The sequence below is a fragment of the Macaca nemestrina genome, chromosome 17 (assembly GCF_043159975.1).
Source record: "Macaca nemestrina isolate mMacNem1 chromosome 17, mMacNem.hap1, whole genome shotgun sequence".
NCBI classification, from domain to species: domain Eukaryota; kingdom Metazoa; phylum Chordata; class Mammalia; order Primates; family Cercopithecidae; genus Macaca; species Macaca nemestrina.
This window is the reverse complement of record NC_092141.1, coordinates 77,472,471-77,490,242: the sequence shown is the minus strand read 5'-3', so window position 1 is coordinate 77,490,242 and position 17,772 is coordinate 77,472,471. Positions and strand designations below refer to the sequence as shown.

At 44.7% G+C, this 17,772-nt stretch overlaps 1 protein-coding gene across 2 annotated transcripts in view; it reads left to right on the top strand.

The window, feature by feature from the left end:
- Positions 1-13,802, top strand: part of LOC105469050 (FAM20A golgi associated secretory pathway pseudokinase) — a 62,197-nt gene extending 48,395 nt beyond the window's left edge. The window contains exons 5-11 of one of the 2 annotated variants that reach the window (XM_011719619.3): positions 7,231-7,323; positions 8,131-8,246; positions 8,776-8,956; positions 9,990-10,099; positions 10,965-11,046; positions 11,531-11,590; positions 13,186-13,802. In XM_011719619.3, coding sequence (XP_011717921.2) covers positions 7,231-7,323; positions 8,131-8,246; positions 8,776-8,956; positions 9,990-10,099; positions 10,965-11,046; positions 11,531-11,590; positions 13,186-13,450 — 907 coding nt within the window. In that variant the 3' untranslated portion in view covers positions 13,451-13,802. The remainder of the gene's footprint in view (positions 1-7,230; positions 7,324-8,130; positions 8,247-8,775; positions 8,957-9,989; positions 10,100-10,964; positions 11,047-11,530; positions 11,591-13,185) is intronic. The other variant, XM_011719620.3, reaches the window with a different exon arrangement.
- Positions 13,803-17,772: the final 3,970 nt, after the last annotated feature.

The following is a 17,772-nucleotide window of genomic DNA, read 5'->3' as shown; positions in this document are numbered from 1 at the left end:
ATCCTTATGCCAGGCCGGGCACGGTGGCTCAAGCCTGTAATCCCAGCACTTTGGAAGGCCGAGACGGGCAGATCACAAGGTCAGGAGATCGAGACCAGCCTGGCTAAATACAGTGAAACCCCGTCTCTACTAAAAAATACAAAAAACTAGCCGGGTGAGGTGGCGGGCGCCTGTAGTCCCAGCTACTCGGGAGGCTGAGGCAGGAGAATGGCATAGACCCGGGAGGCGGAGCTTGCAGTGAGCTGAGATGCGGCCACTGCACTCCAGCCTGGGCGACAGAGCGAGACTCCGTCTCAAAAAAAAAAAAAAATTAAAAAAAAAAAAAAAATCCTTATGCCTGAGTCCCACCCTCAGGGAGTCCAGTGGACACCCCTGCCCAAGGCCCAGGCAACCTTGAGAACCACCGCTGTATAAAGAGCTCCTCCGCTGGGCGCGATGGCTCACACCTGTAATCCCAGCACTTTGGGAGGCCAAGGCAGGTGGATCACCTGAGGTCAGGAGTTTGAGACCAGCCTGGCCAACATGGCGAAACCCCATCCCTACCAAAAATACAAAAATTATCCAGGCGTGGTGGTGCGTGCATGTAGTCCCAGCTACTCGAGAGGCTGAGGCAGAAGAATGTCTTAGCCCAGGAGGAGGAGGTTGCGGTGAGCTAAGATCGCACCACTGTATTCCAGCCTGGGCAACAGAAGGAGACTCTATCTCAAAAAAAAAAACAAGAAAGAGTTCCCCCATTTTTCCTATGTGAAAGATCCAAAATCCTAGTTGTTAGATCAACTTAAAACTTTCCAGAAATGTACATGAAACAATTGAATGTCTGCTTATATTTATATTCATTTAAAAATCCCGTCATATAAAACAGTATAGAGATTTAGAAATACCGCTTTTTTTTCTCCCACTATAGATTTTACCTGTCAAAAATTGTGGGCATTGGTTTCATCATCACTTAGAGTCAAGTTTGGGGTGAATGTTAAATCAATATTAAATTATTTCCCCGCTCCCCTCCCCCATCACTACCAACAACCTATTGTAACCAGTTACACCAGGCAGTAAAATCAGCACAAAGTCAAGTCATTCCAGGTTAATGTATCTGTCCCAAACAAAATTAAGTGATTAACTACGACAGGATTTGAATATAGAGACTCCTTTCCAAGGGACAGTTTCAGGAGAGACCTCAGCTTGTATTCAGGCATATAGAGTACTAAAATACGTAAATAAATACATTGCGTTCCTTTGAAATGAGAGCTATAACAGCGAATACACATGGCAATTAGCAGAGGTTCCACAAGTAGACATGTGACTCTTTGGCACAATGCTCAGCTGAACACAAGAGCCACCAGTGAGGTTCTGGTTGTTACAGAGTTTAAATTATTGTTACAGTTAGTCAAGCACATATAATATATACTCAAAAGACAGCACCAGTTAGAGAGAGGCAACCTAAGGAACACTGATAGAGAAACAGGAGATGTTAATGAGAAGCATAAAAGTAATGATAAATCTTCAAATGCACCACAAATCACCAGGGCCATAGATTCTGTTCTCCGAGCAAAATTTTTATGTGGCACAATAGGATGTCTCTAATTTCTTTTTTTTTTTTCCTTTTTTTTTTTTTTTTCTGAGATGGAGTTTCACTCTTGTCGCCCAGCCTGGAGTGCAATGGCGCCATCTCAGCTCACCACAACCTCGGCCTCCCGGGTTCAAGCAATTCTCCTGCCTCAGCCTCCGGAGTAGCTGGGATTATAGGTGTGTACCACCACACCCGGCTAATTTTGTACTTTTAGTAGAGATGGGGTTTCACCATGTTGGCCAGGCTGGTCTTGAACTGTAGTATTTCCTTTGCAGGAAAATAAAATAACATAACTCACAGCCTAAAACTTCTTCTCTGCCTGGTCAGTTAAAACAAATACAGGCATGTGCAGTCAGGAGTTCGAGACCAGCCTGGCTAACATGGTGAAACCCCGTTTCTACTAAAAATATAAAATAGTTAGCCAGGCATGGTGACAGGTGCCTGTAATCCCAGCTACTCGAGAGGCTGAGGCAGGAGAATGGCTTGAACCCGGGAGGCGGAGGTTGCAGTGAGCCAAGATCATGCCACTACCCTCCAACCTGGGCAACAAGAGCGAAACTCCGTCTCAAAGAACAACAACAAAAAAATACAAGCACAGCTCGCTGTATCTGCATTTCACTTTATCGCGCTTTGCAGATACTGTTTTTTACAAATTGAAGGCTTGCGGCAACCCTGCATCAAGCAAGTCTATCGGTGCCATTTTCCCAACAGCATGTGCCCACGTCATGTCTCTGTGTCACATTTGGTAATTCTCACAATATTTCAAACTGTTTTTTGGTTTTTTTTTGAGACAGAGTCTCACTCTGTTGCCCAGGCTGGAGTGCAATGGTTCAATCTCAGCTCACTGCAGCCTCTGTCTCCTGGGTTCAAGTGATTCTCTTGCCTCAGCCTTCCAAATAACTGGGACTACAGGCACCGGCCACCACACCTGGCTAATTTTTGCATTTTTAGTAGAGATGGGGTTTCACCGTGTTGGCCAGGCTGGTCTTAAACTCCTGACCTCAGGTGATCCGCCCGCCTCAGCCTCCCAAAGTGCTGGGATCATAGGCATGTGCCACCATGCCTAGCTAATTTTTTCTATTTTTAGTAGAGATGGGGTTTCACTGTGTTGGCCAGGCTGGTCTCGAACTCCTGGCCTCAAGTGATTGCCCACCTTGGCCTTCCAAAGTGCTAGGATTACAGGTGTGAGCCACTGCGCCTGGCCTAAATGGGTATTCTGACTGCTCCAACAACTGGCTATTCCCCCAATCTCTCTCCCTGTCCTCGGGCCTCCCTATTCCCTAAGACGCACAATATTGAAATTAGGCCAGTTAGTAACCCAACATGGGGCCTCTAAGTGTTCACATGAAAGGAGTGTCACATCTCTCACTTTAAATGGAAAGCAAGAAATGATTCAGGCAGCTAGTGAGGAAGGCATGTTGAAAGCCGATAAGCTGAAAGCTAAGCTTTTTGTGCCAGTTAGGCAAGTTGTGAATGCAAAGGAAAAGTTATCGAAGGAAAATGAAAGCGCTGCTCCACTGAACACACGAATGATAAGAAAGCAAAACAACCTCATTGCTGATATGGAGCAAGTTTAAGTTATCTGGGTAGAAGATTAAACCAGCCACAGCATTCCCTTAAACCCAAGCTTAATCCAGTGCAGGGTTCTAACTCTCTTCAATGAAGGCTGAGACAGGTGAGAAAGCTGCAGAAGAAAAGTTGGAAGATAGCAGAGGTTGGTTCATGAGGCTTAAGGAAAAAAAGCCATCTCCATAACATAAAAGTGCAAGGTGAAGCAGTAAGTGCTGATGGAGAAGCTGCAGCAAGTTATGCAGAAGATCTAGCTAAGATCATTGATGAACGTAGCTACACTAACAATAGATTTTCAGTGTAGATGAAACAGCCTTCTATTGCAAGAAAATACCATCTAGGACTTTCCCCATAGCTAGAGAAGAAAAGTCAATGCCTGGCTTCAAAGATACAAAGGACAGGCTGACTCTCTTCTTAGGTGATAATGTTGCTGGGGACTTATGTTGAAGCCAATACTCAATTACCATTCAAAAAATCCTCAGGCCCTCAAGAATGATGCTGAATTTACTCTGCCTGTGCTCTATAAATGAAGCAAGAAAGCCTGGATGACCACACATCTGTTAACAGCATGGTTTGCTGAATATTTTAAGCCCACTGTTGAGACCTTACTGCTCAAGGGGGGGAAAAAACAGATTCCTTTCAAAATATTACTGCTCCTTGGTAATGCACCTAGTCACTCAAGAGCTCTGCTGGAGATGTCCAAGGAGATTAATGTTGTTTTCATGCCTGCTAACACAACATCCATTCTGCAGCCCCCAGATCAAGCAGTCATTCTAACTTTCAAGTCTTACAGTTTAAGAAACATATTTAATAAGGCTATAGCTGCCACAGTTAGTGATTCCTCTGATGAACCTGGACAAGGTCATTTGAAAACCTTCTGGAAAGGATTCACCATTCTAGATGCCATTAAGAAAATTCATGATGATGCGTGGAAGGAGGTAGAAATATCAACATTAACAGGAGTTTAAAAGAAGATTGATCTCAATCCTCATGGATAACTTTGAGGGGTTCAAGACTTCAGTGGAGAAGGTAACTGCAGATGTGGAAATAAAAGAGAACTAGAATTAGAAGTGGAGCCTGAAAATGTGACTGAATTGTTGCAATTGCATGATCAAGCTTGAACAGATAAGAAGTTGCTTCTTTGTTTTGTTTTGTTTTGTTTTTGAGACAGAGTCTCACTCTGTTTCTCAGGCTGTAATGCAGTGGCACGATCTTGGCTCACTGCAACCTCTGCCTCCCGGGTTCAAACAATTTTCCTGCCTCAACCTCCCGAGTACAGGCATGCGCCACCACACCTGGGTAATTTTTTTGTATTTTTAGTAGAGACGGGATTTCACCATATTAGCCAGGATGGTCTCGATCTCCTGACCTTGTGATCCATCCACCTCAGCCTCCCAAAGTGCTTGGATTACAAGCGTAAGCCACCATGCCCTACCAATGAGTGGCTTCTTATGGATAAGCAAAGAAATTGGTTTCTTGAGATAGAATCTACTTCGGGTGAAGACTCTGTGAACATTGTTGAAATGGCCACTGCTGAGACCACCTCGGTTGGGGAGACCCTAACCCAGCGGCACTAGAGGAATTAAAGACACACACACAGAAACATAGAGGTGTGAAGTGGGAAATCAGGGGTCTCACAGCCTTCAGAGCTGAAAGCCCTGAACAGAGATTTACCCACGTATTTATTAACAGCAAGCCAGTCATTAGCATTGTTTCTATAGATATTAGATTAACTAAAAGTATCCCTTATTGGAAATGAAGGGATGGGCTGAAATAAAGGGATGGGTTGGGCTAGTTATCTGCAGCAGGAGCATGTCCTTAAGGCACAGATAGCTCATGCTATTGTTTGTGGTTTAAGAACGCCTTTAAGCGGTTTTCCGCCCTGAGTGGGCCAGGTGTTCCTTGCCCTCCTTCCGGTAAACCCACAACCTTCCAGCGTGGGTGTTACGGCCATTATGAACATGTCACAGTGCTGCAGAGATTTTGTTTATGGCCAGTTTTGGGGCCAGTTTATGGCCAGATTTTGAGGAGCCTGTTCCCAACAGGCCACAGAGGATTTAAAATGTTAGGCAAACTTAGTTGATAAAGGAACTGCAGGGTTTGAGAGGATTGACTTCAATTTTGACAGAAGTTCTACTGTGGGTAAAATGCTATCAAACATCATTGCGTGCTACAGATAAATCTTTTGTGAATCGATGCAGCAAACTTCATTGTTGTCTTATTTTTAAAAGTTGTCACAGCCTCACCAACCTTCAGCAACCACCACCCCAGTCAGCAAAAAAGATTTTGACTTGCTGAAGGCTCAGATGAGTGTTAACATTTTTTAGCAATAAAGTGTTTTTCCATTAAGATGTATACATTTTTCAGACATAATGCTATTGCATATTTAAGACTCCAGTATAATAAAAACATAACTTTTATATGCATTGGGTGGGAAACCAAAAAATGTGCATCAATGACTTTATTACCATAGTTGCCTCATTGCGGTGGTCTAGAAGCAAACCTGCAATAACTCTGAGGTGTGTCTCTACAAAAATTGTTCAAATTAACCAGCTTTTTTCCCAAATGTAACGCAAAACCCTCCAACATTCAGTGATAGAACCAACTTCACCTATTTTTATACCACAACACAGTGTAATCTACATTTTTATAAAATTCAGTCCAAAATCTAAAATAATATCATTTTAAAATGTATTTCTTGAAAAATTATGTGGTTTTTATTTTTCTGTAAGTAATTTAAGGTGAACACCATGTTTTTCCTGATTAAAGAGAGAATGTAGAACATTATCTTTGGAAAATACACATTAGGAACATAAAGATTTATATTTTTAAAATGTAATGTATACAATATAATGTGCAATGAGATGTGCATTTGTGCTTCTCAAAGTAGGAGAATCATTGATATAAAGTGAAAACAACCTTCAAATTTAAAATCACTTCTATCTTATGTCATACGAAAATGAGAAAATGTTTTAGAAGACCCTAAAGGGTGTCTAAGAGATGATATGTTCCTATAGGTGGGACTCAGAAATTAAAACAAGACTGGGAGGACGGATTGTCCCTGCTAGCCTGGACATCCAGTGACGATGATGAGAAGCTGGTCAGGCCTGAGCACGGAGGGCTGTACTGTAACTGTGGCTGTACCTTTTAAAATAGAATCTCTACTTTTGGCAGCACCTCACTGTGGTTTCCAGGACTCACTTGTGTTTTTTGGCAAAATGCACATCACGGTTTGAATTGCCAGTGTTTCTTATTTATAGCTTTCTGCAACGTTACGTTTATTTACATTTAAATTGCTTTGCAGTCATTTTAACAGCCCCACACAGTGGATTATAAAATTATTCGAAGATCGTCATTCTTCCATGTTTATTAGCATCAAGGCAAAGTCAGCCTAGAGGCCAGAACTCACACCACGATGCCCTTAATGATTAGGAAACACTTTCCTGAATGTACACACCCAGCAGTTCCCACCATTCTCAGGCAGCCTGGCGCTTTTCAGGAATTCATTAGAGATTCAATGTATATAAATCAATATCCTCTGCACCAGCCGCCCTCAGCCCTCATGATCCAGCTGTGTTTCTCTGAGAGGATGATGGCCCACATATTTCCCCCACATCCCCCTAAGACCCAGAACTTTTCTGTTCTTCAACCCCAGCGTACTAAATTGCATTTCTGGGCCACTTTTCCATTACCAATTCCTGGCTCATACTCCCACCTTTCTTCATCCTTGGACATCTGGGTCTATACTGCCTCTGGTTCTGCTAACCATTCGTCTCTCTTCTGTTTATACCTGCAGAAGAATGTCTATTTCTTCCCTCTCAACTGCTGGGTTTTGAAAATAATCAGCCACTGTCACCAAAGCTTCTTAAGTAGGAAACTTGGTATTGCTGGTACCTGCAGAACAACGCCTTGCAAGAAGCTTGTCTCCTCCCACTTTGCATGTCTTCTCCTGGCCAAGCCGTGCCATCGCCTGTGTGTGTACATGAAAAGCATAAAAGCCTGTTTTCCTTTCTCACTGGTCATGCTCATCAGCTCTCTTCTCAGGCTCCAAGCTGAAGTCTGAGTCCAGGGCGTGATTCCTTCCTTCCTTCCAGACAGCAGCGAGATGAGGAGACGCCCGTGGACTTCTTCTACTTCATTGACTTTCAGAGACACAATGCTGAGATCGCAGCTTTCCATCTGGACAGGTAGGGTCTGGCCCCATGGAGATGGTATTGCCTATGAGGACCAATCCTCTGGGAGGGGTAACTAGACAGACCCTCAGGTGGGAACTCCCTGGCATTTCTTCCTTCTGGCTTTTTATCTTCTTCGTGCCTCATCGTGGTGTCTTTGAACCCAAAATGTCCCATGCAACCCCCAGACTGAAAAATACAAGGCCTTCTAATGAATGTAATGAACATTCATTAAAGAATGATTTACAATGAAAAGAACAATTTATAAAGAACACGTTTCCCGCCATGCTGCTTGGGCCAGTTGCTCTAGTTTTCTGATCTGAGAGCGAGGAGAATGCACCCACTGTTATTTATCCAAGGAGTCTCACTGTTTTATCAGGTGAAAGCACATTCCTAAACATTCCAGTTCCTCTATTTGCTCAGTCATTGCTACCCAAAGTGTGGTCTGTAGCGTCATGGGCACTTCCAAGCAGCTTTTTAGAAATAAGGAATGTCAGCCCCACCCTAGAGCCACTCAGTCAGAGCCTGTATTTGAACAAGATTGCCAGGTGACTCACAGGAACACTGAAATATGAGAAGCACTGACCAAGAACACAGATGGGATGGTGGCAAGGTTTTCCCAGGAGGCTTGATAGAATAAGGATTCATTTTCTACTCTATCTCCACTCCTTTAGACCTAGGTTTAAAGGCCAGAGACCCATCTCACTGGCCACCCTCTTGGGTACACCAACCAATTCCTAATGTGCACTGGCCGGGGGACAAAACCCCTCATCCTCACTCCCTGATCATCGCTCAGATGGAACACAGCTTCCTCTCTTACAGGATTCTGGACTTCCGACGGGTGCCACCAACAGTGGGGAGGCTAGTGAATGTCACCAAGGAAATCCTAGAGGTCACCAAGAATGAAATCCTGCAGAGTGTTTTCTTCGTCTCTCCAGGTAGAGTACTGGCCCGAGTGATATTCCGGGTCTGAGTACATGGTAAGCCAGAGTGTCCAGCCCTCTATTCATCAGTGGCCTGACACCCTGCTGCCAGCACTATCCATTACTGGGATGGGCGTATGAAGTTGTAAGACACTCCCACCGTCGTCTGCCTGACCATAACACAAGATGAACTGTGGATGGGAAAGGCTGTGTGTGAGATGCTCCCTAGTCTGTGTGGGCACCGACCCTACAATGCTGGCCTCCCGGAACCAGAGGTTATCCACCCAGAGTAATAAAGAGTGTTCTACTCACAAGGAGAGAATGCAGTGAGCTTGAGACATTTGAAAGCAGGTACCCAGGAGGTTCAGCTTAGTAGCATTCACACCCTCACTTCTGGAAAAGTCAGTGTTTCCTTCTTCTGTCTCTTCCCAAGTTGTGAGTTCAGGATTTCCCTTCCCTCCCAGTGGATTTGCTAGGGCAGGAAGATGTCATGCCTCCAGAGTCCTCCTCTTACTCCTTCTCCTCTCTCCTCCCCATCCTCCAGCCAGCAACGTGTGCTTCTTTGCCAAGTGTCCGTACATGTGCAAGACGGAGTATGCTGTCTGTGGCAACCCACACCTGCTGGAGGGTTCTCTCTCTGCCTTCCTGCCGTCCCTCAACCTGGCCCCCCGGCTGTCTGTGCCCAACCCCTGGATCCGCTCCTACACACTGGCAGGAAAAGAGGAGTGAGTTGGTCCCCAAGCCACACAGCCCAGTCCTTGACAGTAGCCACAGATCCTGTACCAGGGACTTGTCGCTAGCTTGGCTTTTGAATCTGAAAAGCTGCCTCAATACTCCTTTGCCCCATTTCATATTGATCCTGGGATCAGCACACCTGGATCTGTTATCTCCCTTTAGTTCATTTATTCAGTTCTAAAGAACCTTCCATGTACCCAACACTAGGTGCTATGGGATACAGAAATGGAAGACTCAGACTCTCTCCTTAGGAAGCTCCTTGGTCTAGTGGGGAGGACAGACACGTAGCCAGATCACGAAAACACAGCACTGCACTTGCTATAACCAGAGTACACACGAGAATCCCATGGGAGGGACACCTGGATCCCCTGAGCAAGCCCTGGGAGGCCAAGGACCTCATGCTGTATCCCCAGGACCTAGCAGCCTCCCTGGCACGCAGCAGCTACTCCACACTAGCTGAGGGAATCGATCCATCAATCAAGCCATCATGATTGTAGTGGGAAGAGAAGTAACCAGGCAGAATTTCTGGAGGACATGACAGATCCTGAGGGACTCTGTGAAGGCTGAGAAGAGCCCTCGGATGAAAATGGGCATCGGAGCATTGTAGGCAGAAAACCATGTGTGAGAGAGAAAGGGCAGGAACAGCCCATGGAGGTGCTGAGTGGTGCAGAGCCCTGGAGGGCCAGGGTCCAAGAGGCTTGGTGAGAGGGACTGAGGAGGAAGGGACGAGGAAGCGGGTGAGGGTCACTGCCCCCTCCTTTCCTGCCTGCCCCGACATCTCCCCTCTGGCATGCAGTGTCCCAGCCATGGGCTTAGTGTCCACCAGAGTGAAAGGACCCAGAACCTTATCACCGTAGGGAATATGCATGTCCTTGCCCAGGGTCTTTCTGAATGTGAGAAGCGGCCACCGGCCCAGCGCAGGATCAGGGAGGCAGGGGTTGGAGGGCGGGGGAGGTGTGGGGAGACCCCCCGACACCCTGCCATCTTGGCTTTTCCAGCCCCAGGACTTCTTCTCCCCCTCAGGTGGGAGGTCAATGCCCTTTACTGTGACACAGTGAAACAGATCTACCCGTACAACAGCAGCCAGCGGCTCCTCAATGTCATCGACATGGCCATCTTCGACTTCCTGATAGGTAGGTCCCCACGCGCAGGCCCCCAGCGGAAGTGAGCTCTGCTGTGTGGCAGGGGTTCCCTGTGACCTTGTGCACAAACTTACAACCTGGCTCATGAGGACTGAGTAACTCTGCACCTCCCACAGCCTCAGAAGTGGCGGAGGTCCCAGAGGACAGAAGGTAACAGGCTCGCCTCTCTTCAAAGAACTGGAAGAAGCTGAAGGGGTCGTCACTCATAAGGCAGGGCATGAGTGGGCATCAGATTGGAAGTTGTATGTTCACTTCACCAAGTGAGGGGACGCCAGGTAGGAAAGGAAGAAAGTACACAACAAGCAGGTAGCAGGGAGGGCCTCAGGCGAGGCCACGGACACGCAAGACTAGTAATTCCACCTTCCAGGCCCACAGGGACTTCTAGGGAGAGGAGACACATGAAGGTGGCCATCACATAGGAGCTTAGGTCCGAAGCAAGTCAGACAGCCGGCTCATCATCGTGCCTTTCAGAAGTTTAGCTGTGTCTGTTTACTGTACCCAGGCTCAGCTGAGGATCTCTGGGCTGAGGAAAGCCAGTACCAATATGTACACAAGGTGCAAAGGTGACTTTCTGCACATTCAAATCCCTGGCCAAAGGCTGGGGTAGGGGCAGGGGCAGGGATGAAAGCCTTAGACTTGAAACCAGTCCATTTAGGGTTTGCTCATTTCGCTTCCTTCTCTCTCCTGCGGCTGCTTCACTGATGGCCCTGGGGAAATGATAGTGTGAGGCCCAGCTTGTTCACACCCCTGCCCCTCAACTGACGACAGGCCTCCATTCCCTGGAGAGAACTCAGGTCAGGAGCACCTGACCCCCTGGCTTGCTGGTCCCGCTTCTGAGTCCTCCCCTCCTTCACAGGAAATATGGACCGGCACCATTATGAGATGTTCACCAAGTTCGGGGATGATGGGTTCCTTATTCACCTGGACAACGCCAGAGGGTAAGTGTCCCCACGTGTGTTCAACACTCCCCTCTCCCAGATGTGCTGCTCTGTGCAGCCAGCTGCTCGGGGGAAACAGATGCCCTACAAATGAGGGCCTCCACCACCACGTGCCTTATCTCCTTCTAGCCCTGCTTCTTCCATTTCCTTCTTTCTCTTTACCTTTGCAAGTACCACTTGATTCGCCTTCAGCCTGAGAGCACTCGTGTGCCCTCTAGTGAAATAGGGTGAGGTTTTCGAGAGCAAGGTGCATCCTCAGTGGCTGAACCTCCGCAGCTAGTGAATGAAGGATTGTTTAGCTCTAATCTCTCTGTACAGAGGCTTTTGTGATCTGACTGCGGAGAGGGGCTGGAGAGGCAGCTGCCATGATCCCTGGCATTTTACCCCAATCTCTGATTCACAAAATACTGAGAGGAGAGAGGAAGCCTCAGGGGAATGCGAAGGATGCTGCCAGCCACCCATAAAAGGCTGTTTCTCCTCCTAGGTTCGGACGACACTCCCATGATGAAATCTCCATCCTCTCGCCTCTCTCCCAGTGCTGCATGTAAGTTTTCCTGCAGCAGATAATATGGGCAAGGAATAGCTGTGACCCTTCATGCTGCTTGCAGCCGAGGGCTGAAGGGCTTCATCAGTTTTCACTGGTCTAGGACATAAGTGGGTAGTGACATGAACTGCCTTATTTCTTACACATTTGTGCACTGCATGACATCTCAGCCAGTGACAGACTGCATATATGATGCTGGTCTCATAAGATTATATTAATAATATGGCATGTTTACTGCATTTTACAGTTTTACTATCTTTTCTGTTTATATAAACAGCTATTCACCACTGTGTTGTAAAGGTTTGTAGCCTACAAGCAATATCATATAGCCTAAGAGTGCAGGAGGCTGCACTATCTAGGTCTGTGTGACTGAGTACACTCTATGACGTTCACACCGTGACAAAACCTTCGCTTAAGGAAACATTTCTCAGAACATATCCCCATCACTAAGCGATTCACAAGTGTACTACAACTATCAAAATTTCCCCCACATTTGTCTTTTTCATCCTTCCACATAGGATGAATTAGGATTTAATCCTTTAAACCTTTCAACTGCCAACTTTAATCGGCGACCCACTTAGATCATCACCTATTTTTGCAGTCTGCTGGGTTTTGATATTACTAATCAGACCTCTGCTTTGCCCGGCATTCATATATCAGCTCATAAATATCACTACCTGATCACCATCTAAGCAAAACCCTGAGTAAAGTCCTGTAAACCTGTGCAGACTGGAAGAAGGCACGAAGGCCCTTGCTTGGCCACCATTTCTCTAGAAAATGTCTAACTTACTCCCATTCTTCTCCGGTGTTTCAGCCAGGCTTGTAAAATTGACTACCTGCTCAGCTGCAGTATCCAGAGCTAATTATAAATATGATACTCACACCTAGCAAAAACATCTCATTTGTTTCCAGCTGGAAAATCTGGAGCAGAGCATGCATATTCTTCATCTACGTCTTAGGTTAAACATGCTTCCCTCTGGCCTCCCTTCCCCGCCTCCTGAGCAGGACTGGATGAGCAGTACCTGTTTATGACAGAAGTCAATTAAGCTGCTTACGCATCAGAGTCCAAGTCAGATTCCCACATAAAAGAAACTGAAATCCTAAAGATGGGTCCCACCACATTTTCATCTGTGATTTCAAAATCTGACACACACAAATAAAGTTAGCAAGAAACAACTTAAAGGCTGGCAGTACTGAGGGCTTTTGAGATGGCAAATAGCTCATCATTTCACCTACTAGAGACTTCTCCCATTAGCTTTAAATCTCCTTGAAATATCTAAGTGTCACTTTGGTTTTGATTCCCTTAGCATTGTCAGAGAAAATGCATATAGCCCGGCATCACCGTTATTAGAGCACAAATGGCTATGCAGGCTCTTGAGCAAACGGCAATTGGGCAAAGGACTGCAAGATACTGGATTTTGCCTTCCATTTATTCGCTTTTTTACCTGGTTTCCATTAAAATGTGCCTGAGAAGACACGGGGAGAGGCGCCAAGAGTATCAGCTACAACAGCTATTTGTGGGGAAAGAAGTTAAGTTCAGGCAAGTTATTTTCTTTACATTTGCTTATTTGGTTCCTGTAACTTTGTCTTTTCAGGATAAAAAAGAAAACACTTTTGCACCTGCAACTGCTGGCCCAACCCGACTACAGACTCAGCGATGTGATGCGAGAATCACTGCTAGAAGACCAGCTCAGCCCTGTCCTCACTGAACCCCACCTCCTTGCCTTAGATCGAAGGCTCCAAACCATCCTAAGGACAGTGGAGGGGTGCATAGTGGCCCATGGAGAGCAGAGTGTCATAGCCGACGGCCCAGTGGAACAATCGGCCCCAGACTCTGGGCGGGCTAACTTGACAAGCTAAGGGCTGGAAGAGTCCAGTTTCAGAAAATACACCTGGAGCCAGAGCAGCAGACTCGAGTGCAGACCCTGCTTCTTCACCTCCACCTGTTAATGCTGGAGGTCAAGTCAGCTAGGAAGGAAGCAGGATATTTTCTCAAACAGCAAGTGGGGTCCACAGAACTTGATCTTTACTCCGGTGCACTGCTTCTGTTGTGCATTGCCTTGCTCCGTTTTTCCCAAAAAGCACTGGCTTCATCAAGGCCACAGACGATCTCCTGAGTGCACTGGGAAATCTGGGTAGGGGTGAGGCTTGGCAGCTTTGATCCCAGGAGAGTACTAACGGTAACAAGTCAAATAAAAAGACATCAAGTGGAGACCTGACTGTTCTCAGGATCCTTCTTCTATCTACAAGTCAAAGATAACTCCCGGTCCAGACAAAACACCTGGCCTATCACAAGCTGACTTTTTAAAAATCTGCACTTTGGGCCAAGGCAGGCAATAGTAACTCTCAGACAGGTTCAAATTAGACCTCACACTTTTGACTCACATTCTAGTCACCGGCCCCATCTGAGTAAGTAATCCCTATAGCCCAGTAATAGAGTAATCTTCTTAGAAGATTATTACAAGTGACAAAAATAAAATAGGGATTTGCTCACAATATCAGAAAAGGAGTGTTCCAATCTGAAGAGCATTACAACTGAAATAACATCAAATATGTCAAACTTACCGGCCAGCAACAAAATAAATAATTACAATGAAGGAAAAAAAAGGAAAGTCCTCCAAGGTCAGGATGGCATGGTAATAGGCCTAGCAGGGACACAAGCCTGGAATAAGGCAGGAAAGAGCCAAGGCTGACCACAGCCCACCAACCACAATCTTCTTCCCTAAGACCCCAGGACTGTCCCTGGCCCATCCCCAAAAGGAGAAAGGGGCTATGTGGAAAGGAGAGGCCCTCTAGATGCTCCTCCCTGTGGCGGCTCGCTCAAAAAAGACTAAGTCAGGTTTTTTATTGAAGCCTCCCTTAAAAGTAAGTGTAGTAGGGATTCCTTGTCTCCTCTACCTTCTCCCTACTGACTTGTTGATATCTGAAACTCCTTTTAATAGGAGGCTTTGTTGCTTATTCCATAACTAATGACCAAAAACACAAAGGACAGGAAGGTCTTCATTCCAGGGAGTCACTAGTCAGTCAACAAGTAAAAATGCCCAATTTCACCAAATCAACGTTTCCAGTAAAGGCCAGAGGTTCAAACACTGTAAGCATGACAGGAGTAGAATGGAGCTGTCACTAAAGAAAGTACAAGGTCAAGAACCAGAAATGCCTCCAAGCTTTCTGCAGTGTGAGCAAACATAGCCTTGACAAGACAAATAACACTTCTGACCCCTTGGTACTCCCACATTACTAGTATGCTGCCCCTGAACTTTGTGTCTCTATAAAATCACTACCATTCACTGAGATCTGACCACGTGAGGCGCTTCACCAACGTTACAGAAGCAACACACAGGTTTCCAATCCTCTCAAACATAGATATAACCCCCTAACCTCCAATGTGCATGGAAGAACTTTAAGGCTCAGAGAGAGTAAGCAAAATCACACAATTGAGTGGTTTAGACCTATTCCAAAGTGTTCTTTTCACTGTAACAAAAAACCCAACAGTATCCCACCCAATTTATGAAGTTATATATTTTTTTGTTGTTAAAAAAAAAAAAAATCAGCTAGACATGGGCTCACACCTGTAATCCTAGCATTTTGGGCCTAGGCAGGCAGATCACTTGGGCTCAGGAGCTCGAGACCAGCCTGGGTAACATGGCAAAACCCTGTCTCTACAAAAAATACAAAAAAAAAATTTTTTTTTTAAATCAACTCTTTAACAGAGAAACCTTAATCCCAAAGATTTCCTTAACTGTTGTGGCCCTACTGCAGCACAGGGCTCCCCACTTCATCTACTGTCTCTCCTGCTTCAAGTTCTTTCTTCCCTCTGGATGAAGAACCAGGAGATCACACACAGGAATGGGAAAATATCTGGGTAAAAACGATCAAAGAACAGCACAAAATGGTTTGGGACTTCTAAATAACAAGACTCTCAGGAAAGTAGGCTACAGCTCCACCTCAAAACCCGCCACCTCCTAAAACGAAGGACTGGTTTTCCAATGGCCTATATACAAATTTTGCTGCACTCTACAAACTCAAAGTAATAGGCTTGAATTTCACCATGTTATGTGGTATACCTACCTTATTATTCACTTATCCTTCAACCTTCCATTACTTTTTGATTAAACAAAATTAAGACTCATTTCTCAAAAATATCAGAAAACCAACTTCATTCAGAAAGCCAATGTCATTCTTACTCAAGTTCTTCCAACATGTTCATTTTGAACTGTTAATGTCCCATGAAATAAAAATTCTCTTGACTCTTTGAAAACTTTTCAAGTTACTACTGACAGCAAACTAAAAAAAGAAAGAAAGGAAACTGTACAGCATGTAAACTGATGGAAAGAGGCATTTGGAAGAATTCATTTCAGCCTTCTCAAAAGTCAGGAAGATAATTTGAGTTTGAAGATTACAAAAAAAAAATAGTCATTCTCTTACAAGTTAGTTTTATGTTCCATAAGTCACCACAAACACTGCATTGGCAAATACTGAACACTGCTCCTATGGGAAATACATGGTTAGGTTGCTGGGAGTCTCTAGTTACATTTTCATCAACCAATCAGTACATAACCTTGCTGTGTATGTTAAGGCATGTTAAAGATACTTAATATTTAATATATACTGATTCATTAACACTGTACTCAAGGCCAACAGCACTGTAAACCAGGCCTAAAAGAAAACATCCAATATACATATTTTCTACATATGGCACAACACAACCTTCTTGCACTTAGGAACACTAGTCAGCACTTCATCACTACACTTAGTGGCTTTTTAAATAGTGAAATCACCAACAAAAAAATACAAAAATGCAAAAAAAAAAAAAAGGGGGGGGTGGGGCATAAAAAGACCCAAGAAAAGGATACTTACTCACAGTATGAGAGATGAAACAAGGCTGAGCATCCCTTTGTTCCACTTCAGTTGGGAACACGCGTGTTGGGAGGCTCAAACTTTTCACTGCTCTTCTCTTGTCTGCAAAAGCCCTGTGACTATTGATTTTGGGGGTTACAAATAAAGTTTAGCAAGTAGGCAAACTACAAATACAGAATCCATGAATGATGAGCACCAATGGTTAACTCATTTAAGATTAACAAAGATTTTAAAAAGCTCTCCATCTAGTGGCAACCTTTAAAATCACACAGCTACTTAAGCAAAATTGCCAGAACTTTCACAAAATGAAAAAATCTCACTCAGTGGTTTTGGTTTTAGGTGTAGTCAGGATGAAGTCACAGCTCTGAACTTATGTCAAGAAACAAATTTTAGTGGTACATGTGCATAACAATGCTGCTTTCTATGTAAAAATCCCATAGCATAAGAAGGAAGAGATTTAAATTTACATAGCTACAGCCTTTACTGATAGCTATTTTAATAAATACCTTTGGGGGACAGGCACGGTGGCTCATACTTGTAATGCTAGCACTTTGGAAGGCCAAGGTGAGCAGACTGCACTTAGGAGTTCGAGACCAACGTGGACTACATGGCAAAACCCCACCTCTTATCTACTAAAAATACAAAAATCTAGCTAGGAGTGATGACGCACATCTCTAGTCTCAGCTATTCCAGAGGCTGAGGTACAAGAATCACTTGAATCTGGGAGGTGGAGAGGCTGCAGTGATCATGCCACTTCACTCCAGCCTGGGTGACAGAGTGACACCATCTTAGATAGATAGATAGATAGATAGATAGATAGATAGATAGATAGACACACAGACAGATAGATAGATAGATAGATAGATAGATAGATAGATAGATAGATAGATAAATAGATAGATAAAAACATACCTTTGGGGACAAATTAAATGGTTATCTAGCCATTGCTTCTTGATGTTGTCTTAGCCCATCTAAACATACACTGCCAGGGCCTAACATAAGTACAAAAGGTTCAGCTATTATTTGTGGTTGGAGATAAAATAGTATTAAGAAAACTGACATGCTACTTCAATTTTTAAATGTCAGTATTTAAATCATTAAAAAATAAACCAAAAAAAAAAGCGTCTACTTGGGCCACTGCTTAGAGAGACTTCAACTATAACCATGACTGTCAACCCAGAGAAATTTTCTTTATTTATATTCTATTGTGACTCTAAAGGTTTCAAAATCCAGAGGATGGTGGGGAAGGGATTACTGAATCTAGAAAAGGTACACATGTTCAAAGCAGCACAAATTTAAGAATCTCTTCTAACATACAACATATC